The 16,818-nt window shown below is 31.1% G+C and overlaps 1 protein-coding gene across 1 annotated transcript; it reads left to right on the top strand.

Moving 5' to 3' along the window:
* The first annotated feature begins 1,011 nt into the window (after window positions 1-1,011).
* LOC133338226 (protein disulfide-isomerase) lies at window positions 1,012-11,294 on the top strand. Its single transcript, XM_061546404.1, has 4 exons — window positions 1,012-1,198; window positions 9,188-9,495; window positions 9,629-10,597; window positions 11,215-11,294. The coding sequence occupies exons 1-4, from the start codon at window positions 1,039-1,041 to the stop codon at window positions 11,275-11,277; spliced, it is 1,500 nt and encodes a 499-aa protein (XP_061402388.1). The 5' UTR covers window positions 1,012-1,038; the 3' UTR covers window positions 11,278-11,294.
* Window positions 11,295-16,818: the final 5,524 nt, after the last annotated feature.

A 16,818-nucleotide genomic window follows, 5' to 3' on the forward strand; every position in this document is an offset into this window, starting at 1 on the left:
ACAAAGTAGAGCTGTATTTCCTCTAAGTTGTATAATTGTTCCATGTAATCATGTTATAATTATTACAAGGTAGGGCACAGCTACCAACTGAATACAATTTTTTCTCTAGGTGGCTTGTTCCATCAAATCAAAATACATATTTTGTGTATGTGTGTGTAGTGTAATGTTTTGAATACTATGTCAAATAAATTCAAAATAAATTGAAATATATTCAAATTTAATTGAATGGAAATTATGTTTTTAACATGTTCGTTTGGAAGTAATAACTTTGTTATGGATGAAACAAACATTTGATGGTATTCCCTACTGAATTTTTGGAAGAAATCATAACCTTTCATTCACTTTTCGCGTTTTTAGTTTTGTGTTGAAAAAATGTCAAATAAACAAACACTTGTTGCGTATATTTATTTTATTTTTGGCAGAAGAAGCCACACGTGCATAGTTGCTTTTTTGTTATTCACCTCAAGCTCCCCTACCTTGTATTATTGTACCATGCATGTAATTAAGCAAATTTTAAAAAGGGAAACACAGTTGGTAATTATTTATTCGGGTAATTATATTATTAAAAGGAAATTGCCTCTATTTCTATGCTATATTTTCAATAATTTACAATTTCCTTCAACATTTTTAAATATTTTAATTGTAATAATTTATAATAAAATTATTGTATTCTTCAAATTCTTAACATTTTACGCTATACGCATTGATTTTCTTTTTACGCCCAACTGGCGTACGACTTGCTAGCTAACCATCCACAATGAATTCCCCCCACCAACCACACAGGCAATTGACAAGTGTTGTTTTCAATGACGTGTCATTCTCCTCGCATTCATCCATTCTCAGAGAATTCTTTACTTGTATTTCTCTACACTGATGAATTTATCACTTAACATTTAAATTTCGACGCGTGAACATCGTTGCAGGCAGGGAGTTTAATTGCGCGGTTTTAAGTGTTGTGTGTGGGCATCATAATTTATTTTATACTAGTTAATTAAACGGAATAAAAAAAGAACTAAACGAAAAAAACCGGGTAACAAAATGAAATTCTTATTGTGTACGCTGTTGTTTGTGGCTGTGGCCACTTTGGGCGTCAAAGCCGCCGATGAAGAAATCAAAGTCGAAGATGGAGTTTTGGTATTGACACAAAGCAATTTCAAGAAAGCCATTGCCGACAATGAATTTATTTTGGTTGAATTCTGTAAGTACATCATATTAATAAAAAAGCAGACGATTTGAAAAGTAGATTTAAAGAAAGAGCTTGGAAAAAAATTGTGTTGTGAAATTAAAGACTGGGCCTTAATAATTTACGGTATTAAGAATCCAGCCAACTCCATTGTTCTTGGGAATTTTTTTGTCTGCGTGTACATTTTTTTGTTCTTTTTCTCCAACAAACGTTGGCCGTTTGTCATCTTCTTGCCTTGTAGTTCCCCTCCCGTGTTTGTTCCTGCAGATAAGTAACTTGCTCGTGCAATTGTTTTTGCTCAAGTTTCTTTTTTATTGCACTTTATCTTTTATTCATAATCAAAACTAGTTCCTCGCTATTTTTCCCATTGCTTTGGCATTCTCATTTACTTTTTGGAGATTTCATTTTTCTTTTGTATTAATTCTATGCTACTGATTATTGTTGTTTGTTGCTTTCTTTGCCGGTTGATATGGCATTTACCTTTCTCCACAAAGGGGGAAAACAACAACTACTCTCTCTCTCTCTGTGTGTGCGGTTTGCACCACACAATAGTCTGTTGCTCTTTTATAGGTTATATACTCTTTGTATTAGTTATGTTGACGTGTCACAATTTGGTTGCTGCTGCTGCTTGGCTTGTATTTGTTTTTTATTTTACTTTATAAAGGAAATTTAAGTAAGAAAAATAAAATTAATTTTATTGTTGGCAATTTGTTGTTGTAATTATATTTTAATTACTTGTCATGTTTTGCCTTTGTTGTTCATAACAATAAATGCATGCAAGTGCAAGCAAGCCCCATCTCTCATTTGCATTTAATTTACCATGTAATAAGTGTTGGTAAACGTCATTTAAACTGACATTTATCACTGACAATCATCATTAAAAGAAGAAATTATTGTGCAGAGGTCAAGATGTTAATTTTTTGTTTAAAAATAACTTGGTTTAAGTGTTAAATGTTAAATTAAATGCATCATTGTTGCTGGCCAAGTTTGCCTGTACAGAATTGGCGCGTAAACATGAATGAGGATTCTTTTAACCAAATAAATCCAACCGGATGAAGTGTAGAGGAGAATCACAATGACTTTGGAGAAAATTTTCTTTGAGGAATGTTGTGATAGCATTTTCTTTGTTTTCCATAACAAGAGCTCAACCTTAAAAGATGGAATCAATTGTAGTTTTAAAATTACTTGAGAAAATAGATGTTTGGATTTTGAAAGATTTCGTGAAAATAATTACAGGTAAATTAAGAAAAAAAATATTATTTTCGAATTTACTATATGGTGGTTCCAACGCCAAAATGAGGCAAAATTTCAATTGAAAATGAGTAATTATTAAATTTTCTGATTCAAATAATTTGTTAGCAAGCATATGGAGAAGTCTAATCGACCGAAATCTCAATAATATTTTTGAAATAGTCATAATCTTCAATCATATATGGAGGTTCCAACACCAAAATAAGGCAATTTTAGACGAGGATGTTTTTTAAATTTAAAAAAGTCAAATAGTTACATCCACATTCCAAATGGAAGAAAAAGTTATTCAGAAATTTATTGCCATGCCAGTAAATAGCGAATTAAAATAGAGACGAACTCATACCAAAAATGTCCATTAATACAAGAGATTGCAAGCATATTTTGTTCTTTGTAACTGGTTTTCATATTCATAATGGACAATTGTTGTATCCTAAGATTCATTGACTATGATGTGGACATTGATGCAATACGTATTTCATTTTTCATTATTTAAATTTCCAATGACATCGAAGTATATGATTCATATTTCCTAGGAATTTTTCTTTTTGGTTTTATTTCCTTTTTATTCAATTCCAATCACTTTGAAATTTCGAAAATAATTCCAAGAAGTAAACATTCAATTGGTATTTTTCGTCAGCATTGGCTTAGTATTTCGAATGAATTTGATGTATTCTCATAACATAATTTTTGTATTATTATTTAAAAATCTATTTCCGATTGATTGTATTGGGAAATATTGAATATAACGTTGATTTTCGAAAGAAAAATTGCAACCTCATTAAAGCAATATATACAATCCAATACAAATCCAATCCAATCTCATTTTTTAAATGAGTTCGTTTAAAGTGAAAAACATTCCTTTTCACATAAAATTCTGGATTTGTTCAAGTTTCGCTCTATCAACCTCAATTTTTTTTATTGACATAGAGTGTTTGTGTTTTTAAGAATTGTTAAACTGCTTAAAATGTGAATATTTTTCTATCAAGCCACTTATGTATTCCAAAATTGATAACAAAAAAATAAAATTGAAAAAATCTGATAGAATATCCCTAGAATTATCCCTCATTTTATTTCTTTTCATTTTCAAGAACATATTCTTCAATATTTGTTAAAATTGATAACAATTTTTGCAGTGTCATATATAAAAAATATGGTGTATGTTTCACACAATATGCATTCTGTTATCATGCCATATCTCATTGCATTCATAATAATAAAATTCTGAGTTCTTATCTTTTCATTTTTCGAATTGACACATGTTTTGTTTTCTTTAAAAAAACACACAGCTATTGTCAAAAAAAAGGACAGCAGGTACACCACCTCCACATCATTGTATTGACTTTGGTTGCACACGATGTTTTTTTAACAATTGAAAAACTCTATACAATGAACTGTTTTGTGTTATCCCAAGAAAACAAAATATGGAAACAACAGAACTTTTTTTTCAGTCAGTTTCCAATATCTTTCTTATTTTTCAAGTTGTTTTTATTTCTTTTTAAAAATCACGGGTTGGTCTTATTCAAGTACATTTTCAGTTCTTTTCATTTTGTTTAATTTAAAAATTGCCTTATCTCAATATCTTCCATTTCTTAAAAATTATGACCAAAAATAAATGTTATCGCCACTTCCTTTTTTTTTTTTTTTTTTTGTTTAAACCTTATCTTATACATTTTTTAAGTTAAAGAAATTTGTTCTTCAATCTTTTCGACCAATCCCCTATATGTATTTTGTATTTTTTTAGTTTAATTTTTATTTTCTCCTTATCACTAATATGTTTAATTATATAAAAAACAACAACATATATTTTTGTTACTAATCATGATTTGTAATTTTTTTTTGTTGTTAGAAAAAAAAACGTATTCTAAAGCCACGTCTTAGTTTCCTCTTTTTTTAGGTGTTATCGTTTTTCTAGAAAAGAACAATTTATGAGATTCACACTCAGCATAAATTATGAAATCGAAATTAAATTCCAGAAAAAAAACAACACAACATAACACGATGCTGTTATTTGTTTCTAAGCCGGTCCATGTGTTGTTGTTATGTTTCTTCATTCTTGGCTTATCACCAAATGCATTTGCTTGAGTACCCATCATCAAAATACCATCATAAAAAATAGTGAGATTATGATGACCTTTTATGGTGGTTAGAAGAGATAAACAAATGCAATTGCATCATAAGATCAAATTTCATGCTGTTGCCCTGCCCGGTCATGGGTTCTTCTCTAATCACTTGTTGCATTTAAGTGTCCAAATTCAAAACTTATCAGTTTTCTTTTGTGACCTTACCTCCATGGTCACTTGGTTTTAAGTTTTTATTTTTCTTTTTTTTCTCCTTATTTTCATGTGCACATATGTTTGAAATTTGATGCTGGCCGGACATGCATTCATGTTTTGTTGATAAAACAAAAATCTAAAAAAATATTTTGTGACCTGACCTTAATCATTATTATATTTGGTTTCCCAAGCACTTGTTGCATTCAAAAAAATGTTTGTGAGAATTCCAAAAATGCTTATCAATTTTCTTTTTTTATGACCTTACCCATGGCCATATTTGCCCTTAGATTTTTTTCTTTTATTTTCTTTTTCCCACCTCCTCTTTCTTTTTCTTTATTTCAATAATTAATACGTGTTTGAACTTCAAAAACCCCAAATCACATAATACCATAACCACCAACCAAACACAAACCAAACAACCGGCTTATAAAAACTAGTTGGTGGCTAGTTTTGTCATCCAAAGACAACCAACCACCACATCCATCTATGGCTTATTAAGCCGTCATCATTATGCCGTTTCTTCTCTCTTTTTTCTACCTTTATTTCTACTTATGTATATTTACCCAAAATAGTGTTTGCGTCTCTTAACAAAAGTCAATGGCCAATAGCTGTGCGTACCTACGTGAGTTGTTGGCTTAAATAGTAGTAACGGCCGGCCGGTAAATGATTTGGGGCTAATGAACTTTAGAGCTGTGAATGGAATATAACATAACGGTATTTTTACTATAATTTTTTGTTGGTTTTTTAGTTTGGCGTCTTTTTATTATTTGCTCTGTGTGACGCATAGTTTTTTGTTATCTTGTATTTCTATAGAAATAGGGTTAATCACTAATGGATGGTAATCAAAAGAGTAGAGGAAATATAAGAGGTGATCGTGAAAAGAGAATGGAATTTTGTTTTTTAGTTTGCAACATAAAAAAATTAGATCAATTTGGAATGATTTTTTGGAATCTGAAATAAAATTGAATGACCTAGATTTTGTTTTTGGCATGTTAACTTATGTAGACATTTCATGTTAATCTTAAAAACCGGTTAGAAAGTACAACGAAATTTAATTTTTGTTGAATTTATAAAGGGCACTCTAAATGATTGAACGATCATAATTATCACGATTTTTTATTAACTTTCAAATTTTATTTTTTGCAGAGGAAACAACTTAACATATTTTGCTTGGTTGAAAAAATCTCAAAATGGCATCTAGTCATTCGATACTTCCCTAAATCCTAACAAAAAGAAAAAAATTCAAATCTTCATGGAGATAGGGTCATGGCGAAATATATTCTCCACTCAAAATGTTTCTTCAAGTAAAAAAATCAAAAATATATTCCCATATGAAATTGAAAATTTTGGAATATTTTTGATCCATATTACAACATATCAAGTAACGATATTTGTAAGCCACATTGTCCAATATGCCTGATGAGCCGCTTAACCAACGGCGAAACGCGTCGCATAATAGTGGGAATATAGTATCTTTCTGGCTTTCCTTTTCATTGCAACTTCGATCATGAGCGAGATGAGCTACATCTCGAAAGAGAAATAATAAAAATGAAGTAGATTCAATTTGTCAAATTGTTGCTTGTATCAGACCCCTTTATATGTTTAGAAGAGATTGTGCCAAGTCGGTTACTATTTTCTATAAAAAAGTAACTTATCAGTCCTGAGATAAAAAAGGGAATATTGAAGTCAGTCCTAAATACAACTTTTTCTATACAAAATAATCAGCACCTCAGGACATGAGGGTAATATTTTATTCCTTATTCCTTCCTCAACAATTTTTTCTCTAACATTCATCTTTCAATATTCATTTTGTTGTGGGAGTATCTAATACCTAGTCGATTTCTCCAAAAATATACTTCACATTGATACACATCAACCATTCTATATTTATCTTAAAGATGTTCAGCTCAAAATCCTTTTTTTTAAATCCTCCAAAAGACAACACCCCATACCACATTCCCACAGCTCACCCATGAATGAATATGACATCTGTTTCCATCCCACATGTAGTACATACATACGTCAGCAATAATAAAAAGTAGCTTATCAGTCTTTCTTAACTAGCATCTCACAATACCACACCCCACCTCTCACCCACCATATTCGATTCTAATTGCAATCTTTAGCCACATTTTTCTTGTGGACAACATGTGCTTCTACACAAATAGGTTAAAAGAGGCCTGTTTCATTCTTGTTCACTCTTTTTTTCTTCTTTATTTGTAATGACGTGTATAACAATGATGACGTATATTTTATTTTTGTAATATTTTTATTTGAATATATCGCTAACCATTCATTATTATATTTAAACATACATGATGGATTTGTATGTAAAACTACTATGTAATACTACTACGGCGGTGAATATATTTTTTTCTCCATGGTATTTGGGTTTTTATTTCCTCCTTTTTCTGTTGTTGTACTATTTTTATCCGTGTCTTTTTTTGTATGCCATGGCGGTTGTGGTTTTGTTTTTTTTTTGCTATGATTGTTTTGCCCTGCTATACATTGCATTGCCACTTCCGTTGTGGTGCTAATAGCTGACTGGCTAGTTAATAATGTTACATATTGTGTGACAATTTAATGAGTTTTTTTGGAGGGAAGGGGGATGTAAGTGGCTAATCAAATTCGACAATAATTGGCAATTATATTGACATTTTATTATTATTATCGAGAGTTCATATGGTGTAATTCCCAAAGTAATTATCATGTGTTAGAGACAGTATTTTTATTTTTATACCCTTTACCATAGAATAATGGAGGGGAGGGTATATTAAGTTAGTCGTACCCTTTGTTATTCCTCAATAAATCCGCTTTCCGCTTTCTAAGGATATCGTGATAAAAAAACTTGAACCTGACGATACTGAAATATATCGGGCAGCATTTAGGCATCTCCCCCATACCTCCTGATATTTTTGGTATGTTCCCTTTATTTTCATTGCAAGTATATGTCAGTATACCTATGGTAGAGGGTATCCAAAGGATATGTTACCATGATTAAGTGGCTAGGCAATAACTTTAAAAAACTTTGAGACTTCTAAGCCGTTGAAGTAGAGACTGGCACTGGTGCACAAGAACCTACCAAACGTGTCAATGCCAATAACTATTCAATTTATTTCAGATCTGTTTTTTTAGATTTCATTATACTTGAAAACCGATTTTATTTTTTGAAAACATTGCCAGTAACACATTTTTATGCACCACTGAATAAGTGGATTTAAAATTAGGAACCTAATTACGTTTTTTTTAACGCCGAGTGTGTTAGTAATCCAGAATCTTATCAAAAATATCTACCCTACCCATGCCACCTAATCTAGCCAGTTAGGCAGGTTGTCAATTCTCTTACAATATTTTTAAAGTGGCTACAAATTTCTATTTCTTATTAACCAAAGCATTGATAAGAAGATTTATATCAAGTATCTTTCTAGTGGCTAGAACAAAATTCAATATTTTTGTATTTTCTTTTTAAAAAAATAATAAAAAAAAACATGAGCCATTATATTTGGCAAAAAAATAATAATGGCAAACTCTACTAGTAACACACATTTTTTTCTGCTGATATTGTCATTTTTTATTTTCATTTTTTGTTTTTTCTTAAAGGCCACGTATGTGTTTAATTTCTTTAGCCTATTGGTTATTCCATAAGTGGGAGAGTGGGAAAGAGATAGGCTGATGGTTGAAGGAATTATGGTTAACGTGGCATTTACCGGTTTGTTTAATATTTTTTCTTCTTGTCATTGTTTCATTTCCCCTTTCTTCTTGTTTTCAATACCAATATTAATTCTTCCACATGTTGTACCCCTTTCTACCTACTTCTCCCTTGCCCCTACCCTCCTCAAATATTATCTATTTGGGTAAATATTGTTAACTTGTTGCTGCTTACTGTTGTTATTATCGCTGTTTGGTTGGTCGTGGTGGGGGGTAAGAAAGGCGTCGATTTTTTTTGTAGTCAACCAAGAAGTAAATCTTCCATGGTGGTGGGTATGGAGGAACATAGAATAAACCCATAGCCATTGTTTTTAATAAAACAATCGGGCAACAATAACAAAAACAATTCTCATCTACATAATAGTAAGTTTCGAAATGCGTATGATTAAGAAGAGGAGGAAGATGGTAGAGGAGGGAGGGTTGGTTGCCTTATTGTTTGTTTAAAGAATATGATAATTATGTTGCTATTATTCTATCTTTTCTGAGAATTTTCAATGCCTCCGATTTACCATGACATTTTGCATAACATCCTTGAAAATTGTTTATGTAAATATTTATCCTTTGGTTGGATAATTTTTTTGTTATGAATATTTATTTATTCTGGTGGACAGATTTTATGTAAATATTCATAACTGTGATTTTTATGAATATTCACTTCGAATCTTTTTTCCAAGCCTCTTCTTGATTTGTATTAAAATTTTTAATAATTTTAAAATTATATGTAAATATATTACGCAGAATTTCTAATTTCCCCCCACTCTTTATTTTGCAGATGCTCCCTGGTGCGGTCACTGCAAAGCCTTGGCTCCCGAATACGCTAAGGCTGCCCAACAATTGGCCGAAAAGGAATCTCCCATTAAATTGGGCAAGGTTGATGCTACCGTTGAAGGTCCTTTGGCTGAAGAATTCCAAGTTCGCGGCTATCCCACATTGAAATTCTTCCGCAGCGGCTCCCCTGTCGATTATACTGGTGGTCGTCAAGCTGCCGATATTGTTAGCTGGGTTAACAAGAAGACCGGTCCCCCCGCCAAGCAATTGACCACCGTCGAAGAAGCCGAAACTTTCTTGAAGGACAATGAAGTAAGTTTAAAAATTCATTTCATTTTTTTATAAAGTGATTCCAAAAAATTTTTGAAATTTATTCATATTAAACTTATCCAAAATTCATTTTCTCTGAAATTTACTAATTTTCAAAATTTTCACCTTTTTCCAGATCGCCGTTGTTGGTTTCTTCAAGGACACCGAATCCGCTGAAGCTAAGGCTTTCGTCTCCGCTGCCAACGCTTTGGATAGCTTCGCTTTCGGTATCACCTCCAACGAAGATGTTTTCGCCAAATACGAAGCCAAGTGCGGTACAATCATTTTGTTCAAACCTTTCGATGACAAGAAATCTCTCTACACCGGTGAAATCAATGCTGAAGATGTCAAGAAATTCGTTCAAGTTGAATCTTTGCCTTTGATTGTTGAATTCAACCATGAATCTGCCTCCAAGATTTTCGGTGGTTCCATCAAATCCCACTTGTTGTTCTTCGTTTCCAAGGAAGCCGGCCACATTGAAAAGCACGTCGACCCCTTGAAGGAAATCGCCAAGAAATACCGCAACGACATTTTGTTCGTCACCATCTCCTCCGATGAAGAAGATCATGCCCGTATCTTTGAATTCTTCGGCATGTCCAAGGATGATGTACCCACCATTCGTTTGATCCGTTTGGAAGAAGATATGGCTAAATATAAGCCTGAATCTGCCGATTTGTCTGCCGAAACCATTAGCGATTTCTTGCAAAAGTTCATGGACGGTAAATTGAAGCAACACTTGTTGTCTCAAGATTTGCCCGAAGATTGGGACAAGAACCCCGTTAAGGTTTTGGTTGCCACCAACTTCGATGAAGTTGCCTTCGACAAGACCAAGGATGTTTTGGTTGAATTCTATGCTCCATGGTGCGGTCACTGCAAACAATTGGCTCCCATCTACGATCAATTGGGTGAGAAATTCAAGGATCACGAAAGCATTGTCATTGCCAAGATGGATGCCACCGCCAACGAATTGGAACACACCAAGGTGTCGTCATTCCCCACCATCAAGTTGTATCGCAAGGGTGATAACAAGGTTGTCGATTACAATTTGGACAGAACTTTGGATGAATTCGTTAAGTTCTTGGAAGCTGGCGGTGATGTTAAATCTGTAAGTATTTTCAATACTTAAAAAAAATCAATGAAAAATATCCCAAAATCCCAAACCTTTGTGGTATTTTAAAAAATATTTTTGAAAAAATATTAAAAAAATATTTTTTCAAAAATATTAAAAAATATTTTTTCAAAAATATTAAAAAAATATTTTTTCCAAATTATTATTTTTTTTTTAATATTAAAAATCCAATTTTAATTAAAAAAATATTTTTTAAAATCCAATTTTAATTAAACAATTATTTTTTAAATCCAATTTAATTTATTTTGAAATGCAATTTTATTTAAAAAAATATTTTTTTAAATCCAATTTTGTTTAATTTTTTTTTACTTCAATTTTATTAAAAAAATTAAAATCTAAGCCTTGTTGGTATTTGAAAAAAATATATTTTAAAAATCCACGCCTTGCTGGGATTTAAAAAAAATTATTTTTAAAAAATCCACACAAAATATTTCTTAAAAATCTACGCCTTGCTTGGTTAAAAAAATAAAATTAAGTCCTTGCTTGGTTTAAAAAAAATTAAATCCGCGCCTTGCTGGGATTTGAAAAAAAAATATTTTTGTTTAAATTTTTGTTACTGATTTTGTTTTTTTTTTCTTTTTCTCTTTTTCCAGACCGATGCTGATGAAGAAAGTGTTGAAGAGAAGGATGATGAGCACAAAAAGGATGAATTGTAAATTGCCACAACTCAAAGTTCTTTTTTAGTTCTATCATAAAAACCAACAACCCTACGACTCTTCTAACTCTAATATTCCTTTTGTCCAACTCCGCCCACCACCAAAAAGAGAAAACACAAACACATTCTATTCATTTGTATTTTTATTTTCATAATTAAATTAATTAAAAAAAAAACACACACAAACATGGAGAAATAAAACAAATGTAATACAAAAACCAAGATACACAAACTCTATCTCTATTTTACTAACCCCCTATACCTACCTTTCCTCTGGCTACTAACAACAACATCCCGGCAATGAAAAGTTGAATGAAATGCATTTTTGTTTGCATAACACAACACATACAAACAACCGGAACAACTGGATAGGAGATGTATCCTCTCTCATTTTGTTTCGAAAAATAAAAACAATCTGTCCCTGCAACAGATGTTTATTTCAAATCTTGCTTTCCGTTTTTTTTAATAAATAAATTAAGTTTGTAATACTATTTTTATATAAATATATATTTGTAATTGTAATTAAAATGAAAAACTTGAAAAGAATGTTGAAAAACAACTAAGATTAAAGAGAAAAAAGTACTTTAAAACATCCCAAAATTCTTTTTTATATATATAAATAAGAAAATATGTTTCATATTTTTTTTAATTGCTCTCTAAGTTTAAGCAAATAACATTCTGAGAATGATTTTTTATTTCAATTCGAATGATTGTTGGTTTGTTTTATACTGTTGACGACGCAGTTATTTTGTAGTAGTTTTTATAGAATGTCAAATTCTTTTAATAAATGGCTTTAATTATTTTTTGGGAAATGATTTTTATAAAAAACAAAAATAAAACACCACTTTTTTATTCATAAACTCTATAAATATATATACAAAAATATAATAGGCATACTATTAAAGAATTCATAACATATTTAAAACAAAACAGAAAAACACAAAACTCTGATCACTATTGAGAGAAATCTTCCATAAATACATTTGATGAAAATAAAAGTTTTATATAGAAAAAGAAAATGAAGAACTAAATTGAAAGAGATAAAATACAACAATCATATATATGTGTGTATAAAAAATAAATAAAGAACTGATAATACTGAAATCATGAAAATCTAAAAACAATGATGTGTTTTTTTATTTTAAATTCGGGGAAAAAAATATTTATTAAACCATAAATGTCGCCAGTCGGCGACTGGATTTCTGATTGTGGAGCGACACACTGTTATAGCAATAATTTAGATCATTTAAATATATTTTTTTTACCTCCAATAATGGTGCTAATATTACTATTTTTGATAACACTTCTATGATTATGCCTCGTTCTAATATTTTCAATTTTCGCAATGTCGACATATTTGAGCTCATCAGTGTAATATATAGAGTTAAGTCCAATGCTATAGGCTTCGATCAAATTCCGTTACGTTTCCTTATTTGCAACATTATTTTTTTACACCTTGTTAACACGATTATTACAACTAGTACATTTCCGTCTGCTTGGAAGGTAGTTAAAGTGCATACTTTACTGAAAAAGGCGCTACTGGTTTAAACTTTAAACAATTCTACCGGCACTGTCAAAGGTATTCGATATTTTGCTCAAAAACCAAATTTGGCAACACCTGGATAAATTTTCTTTGATTAATGTCTGTCAATCAGGTTTTAGGAAACATCACAGCACAACATCATTAACTGATGACATTCGTCGCTCGGTTGATAAAAAGGTTCCTAGTATGTTAGGCATTTTAGACATTTCTAAAGCTTTTGATTCTATCAATCACGGCATTCTCCGCTCCAAGCTATTTAATCTGTTTAATATTGCTATTTTGTATCTTCATTCCTCTCCAACCGCTCTCAAAAAATTGTATATGACGGTAATTCTTGATATTTCGTCTGGTGTTCCACAAGTTTCAATTTTAGGTCCACTCCTTTTTATGTTATACGTTAATGACGTTTGTGAATATGTGTTCAGCAATCTTCTTTGAATATATATGCGAACGATTTCGGGTTATGTCTAACCCATGTCTTGACATAAATGATTGCATTTCTGCACTTTTATAGTGATATTGGTCGAATTTGTTGGTTGGGCTTCACGTAACTGTATTAATATCAATGTTGATAAAACAAAGTTAATTATTTTCTAAAGTGGTTGTGATTTACTTATTCAGCGAAATAGAGAAATCAATTACTTCTTCGCAGTCTGTGACTTGTCTTGGCTTTGATATTGATTGTAATCTGAAATTTTCATCCCATATTACTACCATTTGCTCAAAAGTTAATTGTTGCCTCAGGAGATTGTACAATGTCAACAATTTTTTACCATTCTACATAAAACACAAACATAGTCATACCTAACTATATTACCGATAATTTCCGATTTTTGCATTCTAACAGCCTTACCTAAAATTCAACTAGCTCGTTCGACGTTTTTCACCACAAAAGTAGAATACATGTACTTATATATGAATATTACCGAAATACGTCGAACGTACAAAATTTCAAGTTGAACAATTTCAACTTTGACAGAACGTATTTTTCATTTTTTCTTTTGTGGAAAATAAAAACAAAACATTGAGGAAATTTGAAATTTCGAATGGAAACTAAAAATATGTGGATTAATTTAATAAATTTTGAATTTTGTTTTGCGGTAAGGCTGTAACAGAAATTCTCAAATTCTATTTGAACGCATTGAAATTCTGACGCTTGAACGTTTATTTGCCGTTCGTATTGGTGGAACTGTGGCTGTGGAACCAGCTTCCCCCTGGATTGAAAAATTTCTCAATCTCACCACATAATTTTAAAATTAAATTGCTGCAATATTTTTGTTCTTTGGAATAAATGTATTATATATCTGACTCGCTTACATCATCGGGTTGATATCTCACAAATTATTATCGATGCAGGTCGTGAATCCAGTGTACCAAGAAGTATTCTCACAATAGGATCAATCGATTGGGAAATGTAAACAAAAAAGTTTAAGATTTTGCCCTAATAGCCAACGGTCATTTTCATTTAGATTTTGATTATAAACCTATCAAAACAGCATAAACCGAAATAAGAACTAAAAATATAAAACACCTGTGTACATACACAGAAAAAAAATATTACACGTGCAGCCAGCCGTAGTAAAAACAACTGTCGCCAAAAATACGTCTTAAATGTTTATCTTTTACAGTCAAAGAAATATCGGTGAACGAACTTTAAACAGTTGTTGTCAAAAAAAATCTACGTCGCTTTCTTTTCAACAAAGTGCAATGCATTTTTTTGTCGTTTAGGGTTGACGTGGATTTTCCGACACGTTTATGATGTAATAAAATGTTGAATATCTTCTTCTTCTTCTATATATATAAAAATGGAGCCAAAAAAATGTTTACTAACGCATCAAGTGAGAACGGCTGGACCGATTTGACTCAAAATGTCTTTCAGTTGTCGGTAATTACACTGGGAAGGTTTTTATGAATAAAAAATTTGAGAATAATCGATGAAAATCTTGCAAAATTTATTTTAAAGAAACGGCTGGACCGATTTGCTTTATGTTTCTGTTAGTAGTCTGTAATTGAAGTGGAAAGGTTTTAATGAAAGAACATTTTGAGAAAAATTCTCGAAAATGTTGCAAAATATATTTTGAAAAATATCAGCATTTCCATATATTTTATATCGAACCTTAATGATTTCATCTCTTCGTAGTTATTTTTGGACATATTTTGGTCGATATTAGGCAGCATATATCTTTAATTAATTGTTAATTATGTAAAATTTTCAAATTGGATTGTCATTGCCTTGAAAAAAACTATTGTGTATGAAAATAAATTTATATTTTGATTAGAATTAAATTTAATAATATGAAATCGAAAAGAGAGAGTAAGATTAATCGCTATCATTATTTGCTCACGTTTCCATAAAATCAAGACATATTTAGTTTGAATATATATGTTATGTCATGTGAAGCAATGTGTATGGTATGTATATGTTGTGAAAATGTTCTCAAATAAAACACAGTAAGACATGGTAAAATAAAGATTAAGCGGTTCCATTATGTGGAGCCTATTCCAAAAACTATTCCGGAAATTATGAGGGAAAAGGCAATTAAACTTTTTAAGTATTGGAACAAATTGTTTTGAACTGACCAAAACTTGATCGTGTCCCTAATAGGAAACAACACCAGGAATATTTTTGAGAAAATTGCCAATAGAGTAACTTCGGGTAATGTGGACCACCCCCCATATCAAAGAAAATGCTTGTAATATGTCAATGCCGCCTTGATAAATGTTTTCCTAATTAGTGAAAACAAACATCAAGCTTGGTTTTTAAAAAAATAATTGCAATGTTGAAAATTTAGTAGTAGAAAATGTAGCACTGATTGTAAAAGTGTGATTTGAAATTTTTTTAGCGCAATAATCGAACGTTTTTGCAAATAGTCGGTGTGGTTTTCTTGTTCTCTTTAACAAAAATATACGTTTAGCAGTAATTATAATCGGTGATTATTAAATTTTTATTCATTTTGGAAGCCGATAATTATTTTTAAATAAAAATATTCAATGTCGGGTAATGTGGACCACTATAAAAAAGTGGGACCTTTTCATGAGGACGAGTTTGAAACATGGGCGCAATTAATATGCGAGGTGGTATTCTATCCTCTGAAAACTCGATATGCGAAATTACAGATGCCTCGGTTGGATAATGAAGCAAGGACCTTCAAAATACCTCAAATGGGGCGGTACCCTTAAATATTGGCTATTCCAAAACATTAACCCATATATTTTTGCATTCATTGTTCCCAAGAGTGCAACAAATGAAAATTTATCACAACCAATGCACAACCTACCTTTAACTGATCCTCATTACCCACACATACTGGTCCACATTACCCGCCAAGTTATTTTTATTCGTAGTTTAGAGTTTTTTGAAATATAATGCAATAACATTTTTATAGACAAATATAAATAATATTTGACCTGGAATATGTTTAGCCAACAAATCTACTATGTTGTAAAAACAATTTGTTTTTATTTTTTACCGTAGTTACGCCCACAATATCAAAAAAAGGAAATGGTGGTCCACATTACCCGAAGTTACTCTACATACAATGATGTTAGTAATTCGCTATATACGATTACAAATACGTTAACAAAATACGAAGGTATTATCGAACATTTTCTTATATTCGGGAAGAATACGTTTAAATTCGAATCCTACATGGAGGCAATTCCTGATTGTGTCTAGCTTATATGTGCTTTTATGGCTCCTCAAATGTATTTTTAAAGATGTGAACATTGTTTGCATGGTATATTGACTGTACCGATTTCACTCACGTTTTCCTACGGCTGTTTGTAATTGCATTAGGAAGTTTTTTACAAAGAAAATGTTGAGAAAAACATCAAAAAATCGGGAAATTGGAATAATCGAACGTTGTGTTAGTTACATCGTTTATAACTCATGCAAACTAATTGCGAGAAATATGAAATATGATTTTCATATTTGTCAAACAAGTGTATTATTTTTTCGACATTGTTTCTTTTTTTGCCTACAACTTGAAATTTGGATGT

Source organism: Musca vetustissima, unplaced genomic scaffold, assembly GCF_032173495.1.
Source record: "Musca vetustissima isolate MV318-11 ecotype Yass unplaced genomic scaffold, APGP_CSIRO_Mvet_v1 utg26128, whole genome shotgun sequence".
Lineage (NCBI taxonomy): Eukaryota > Metazoa > Arthropoda > Insecta > Diptera > Muscidae > Musca > Musca vetustissima.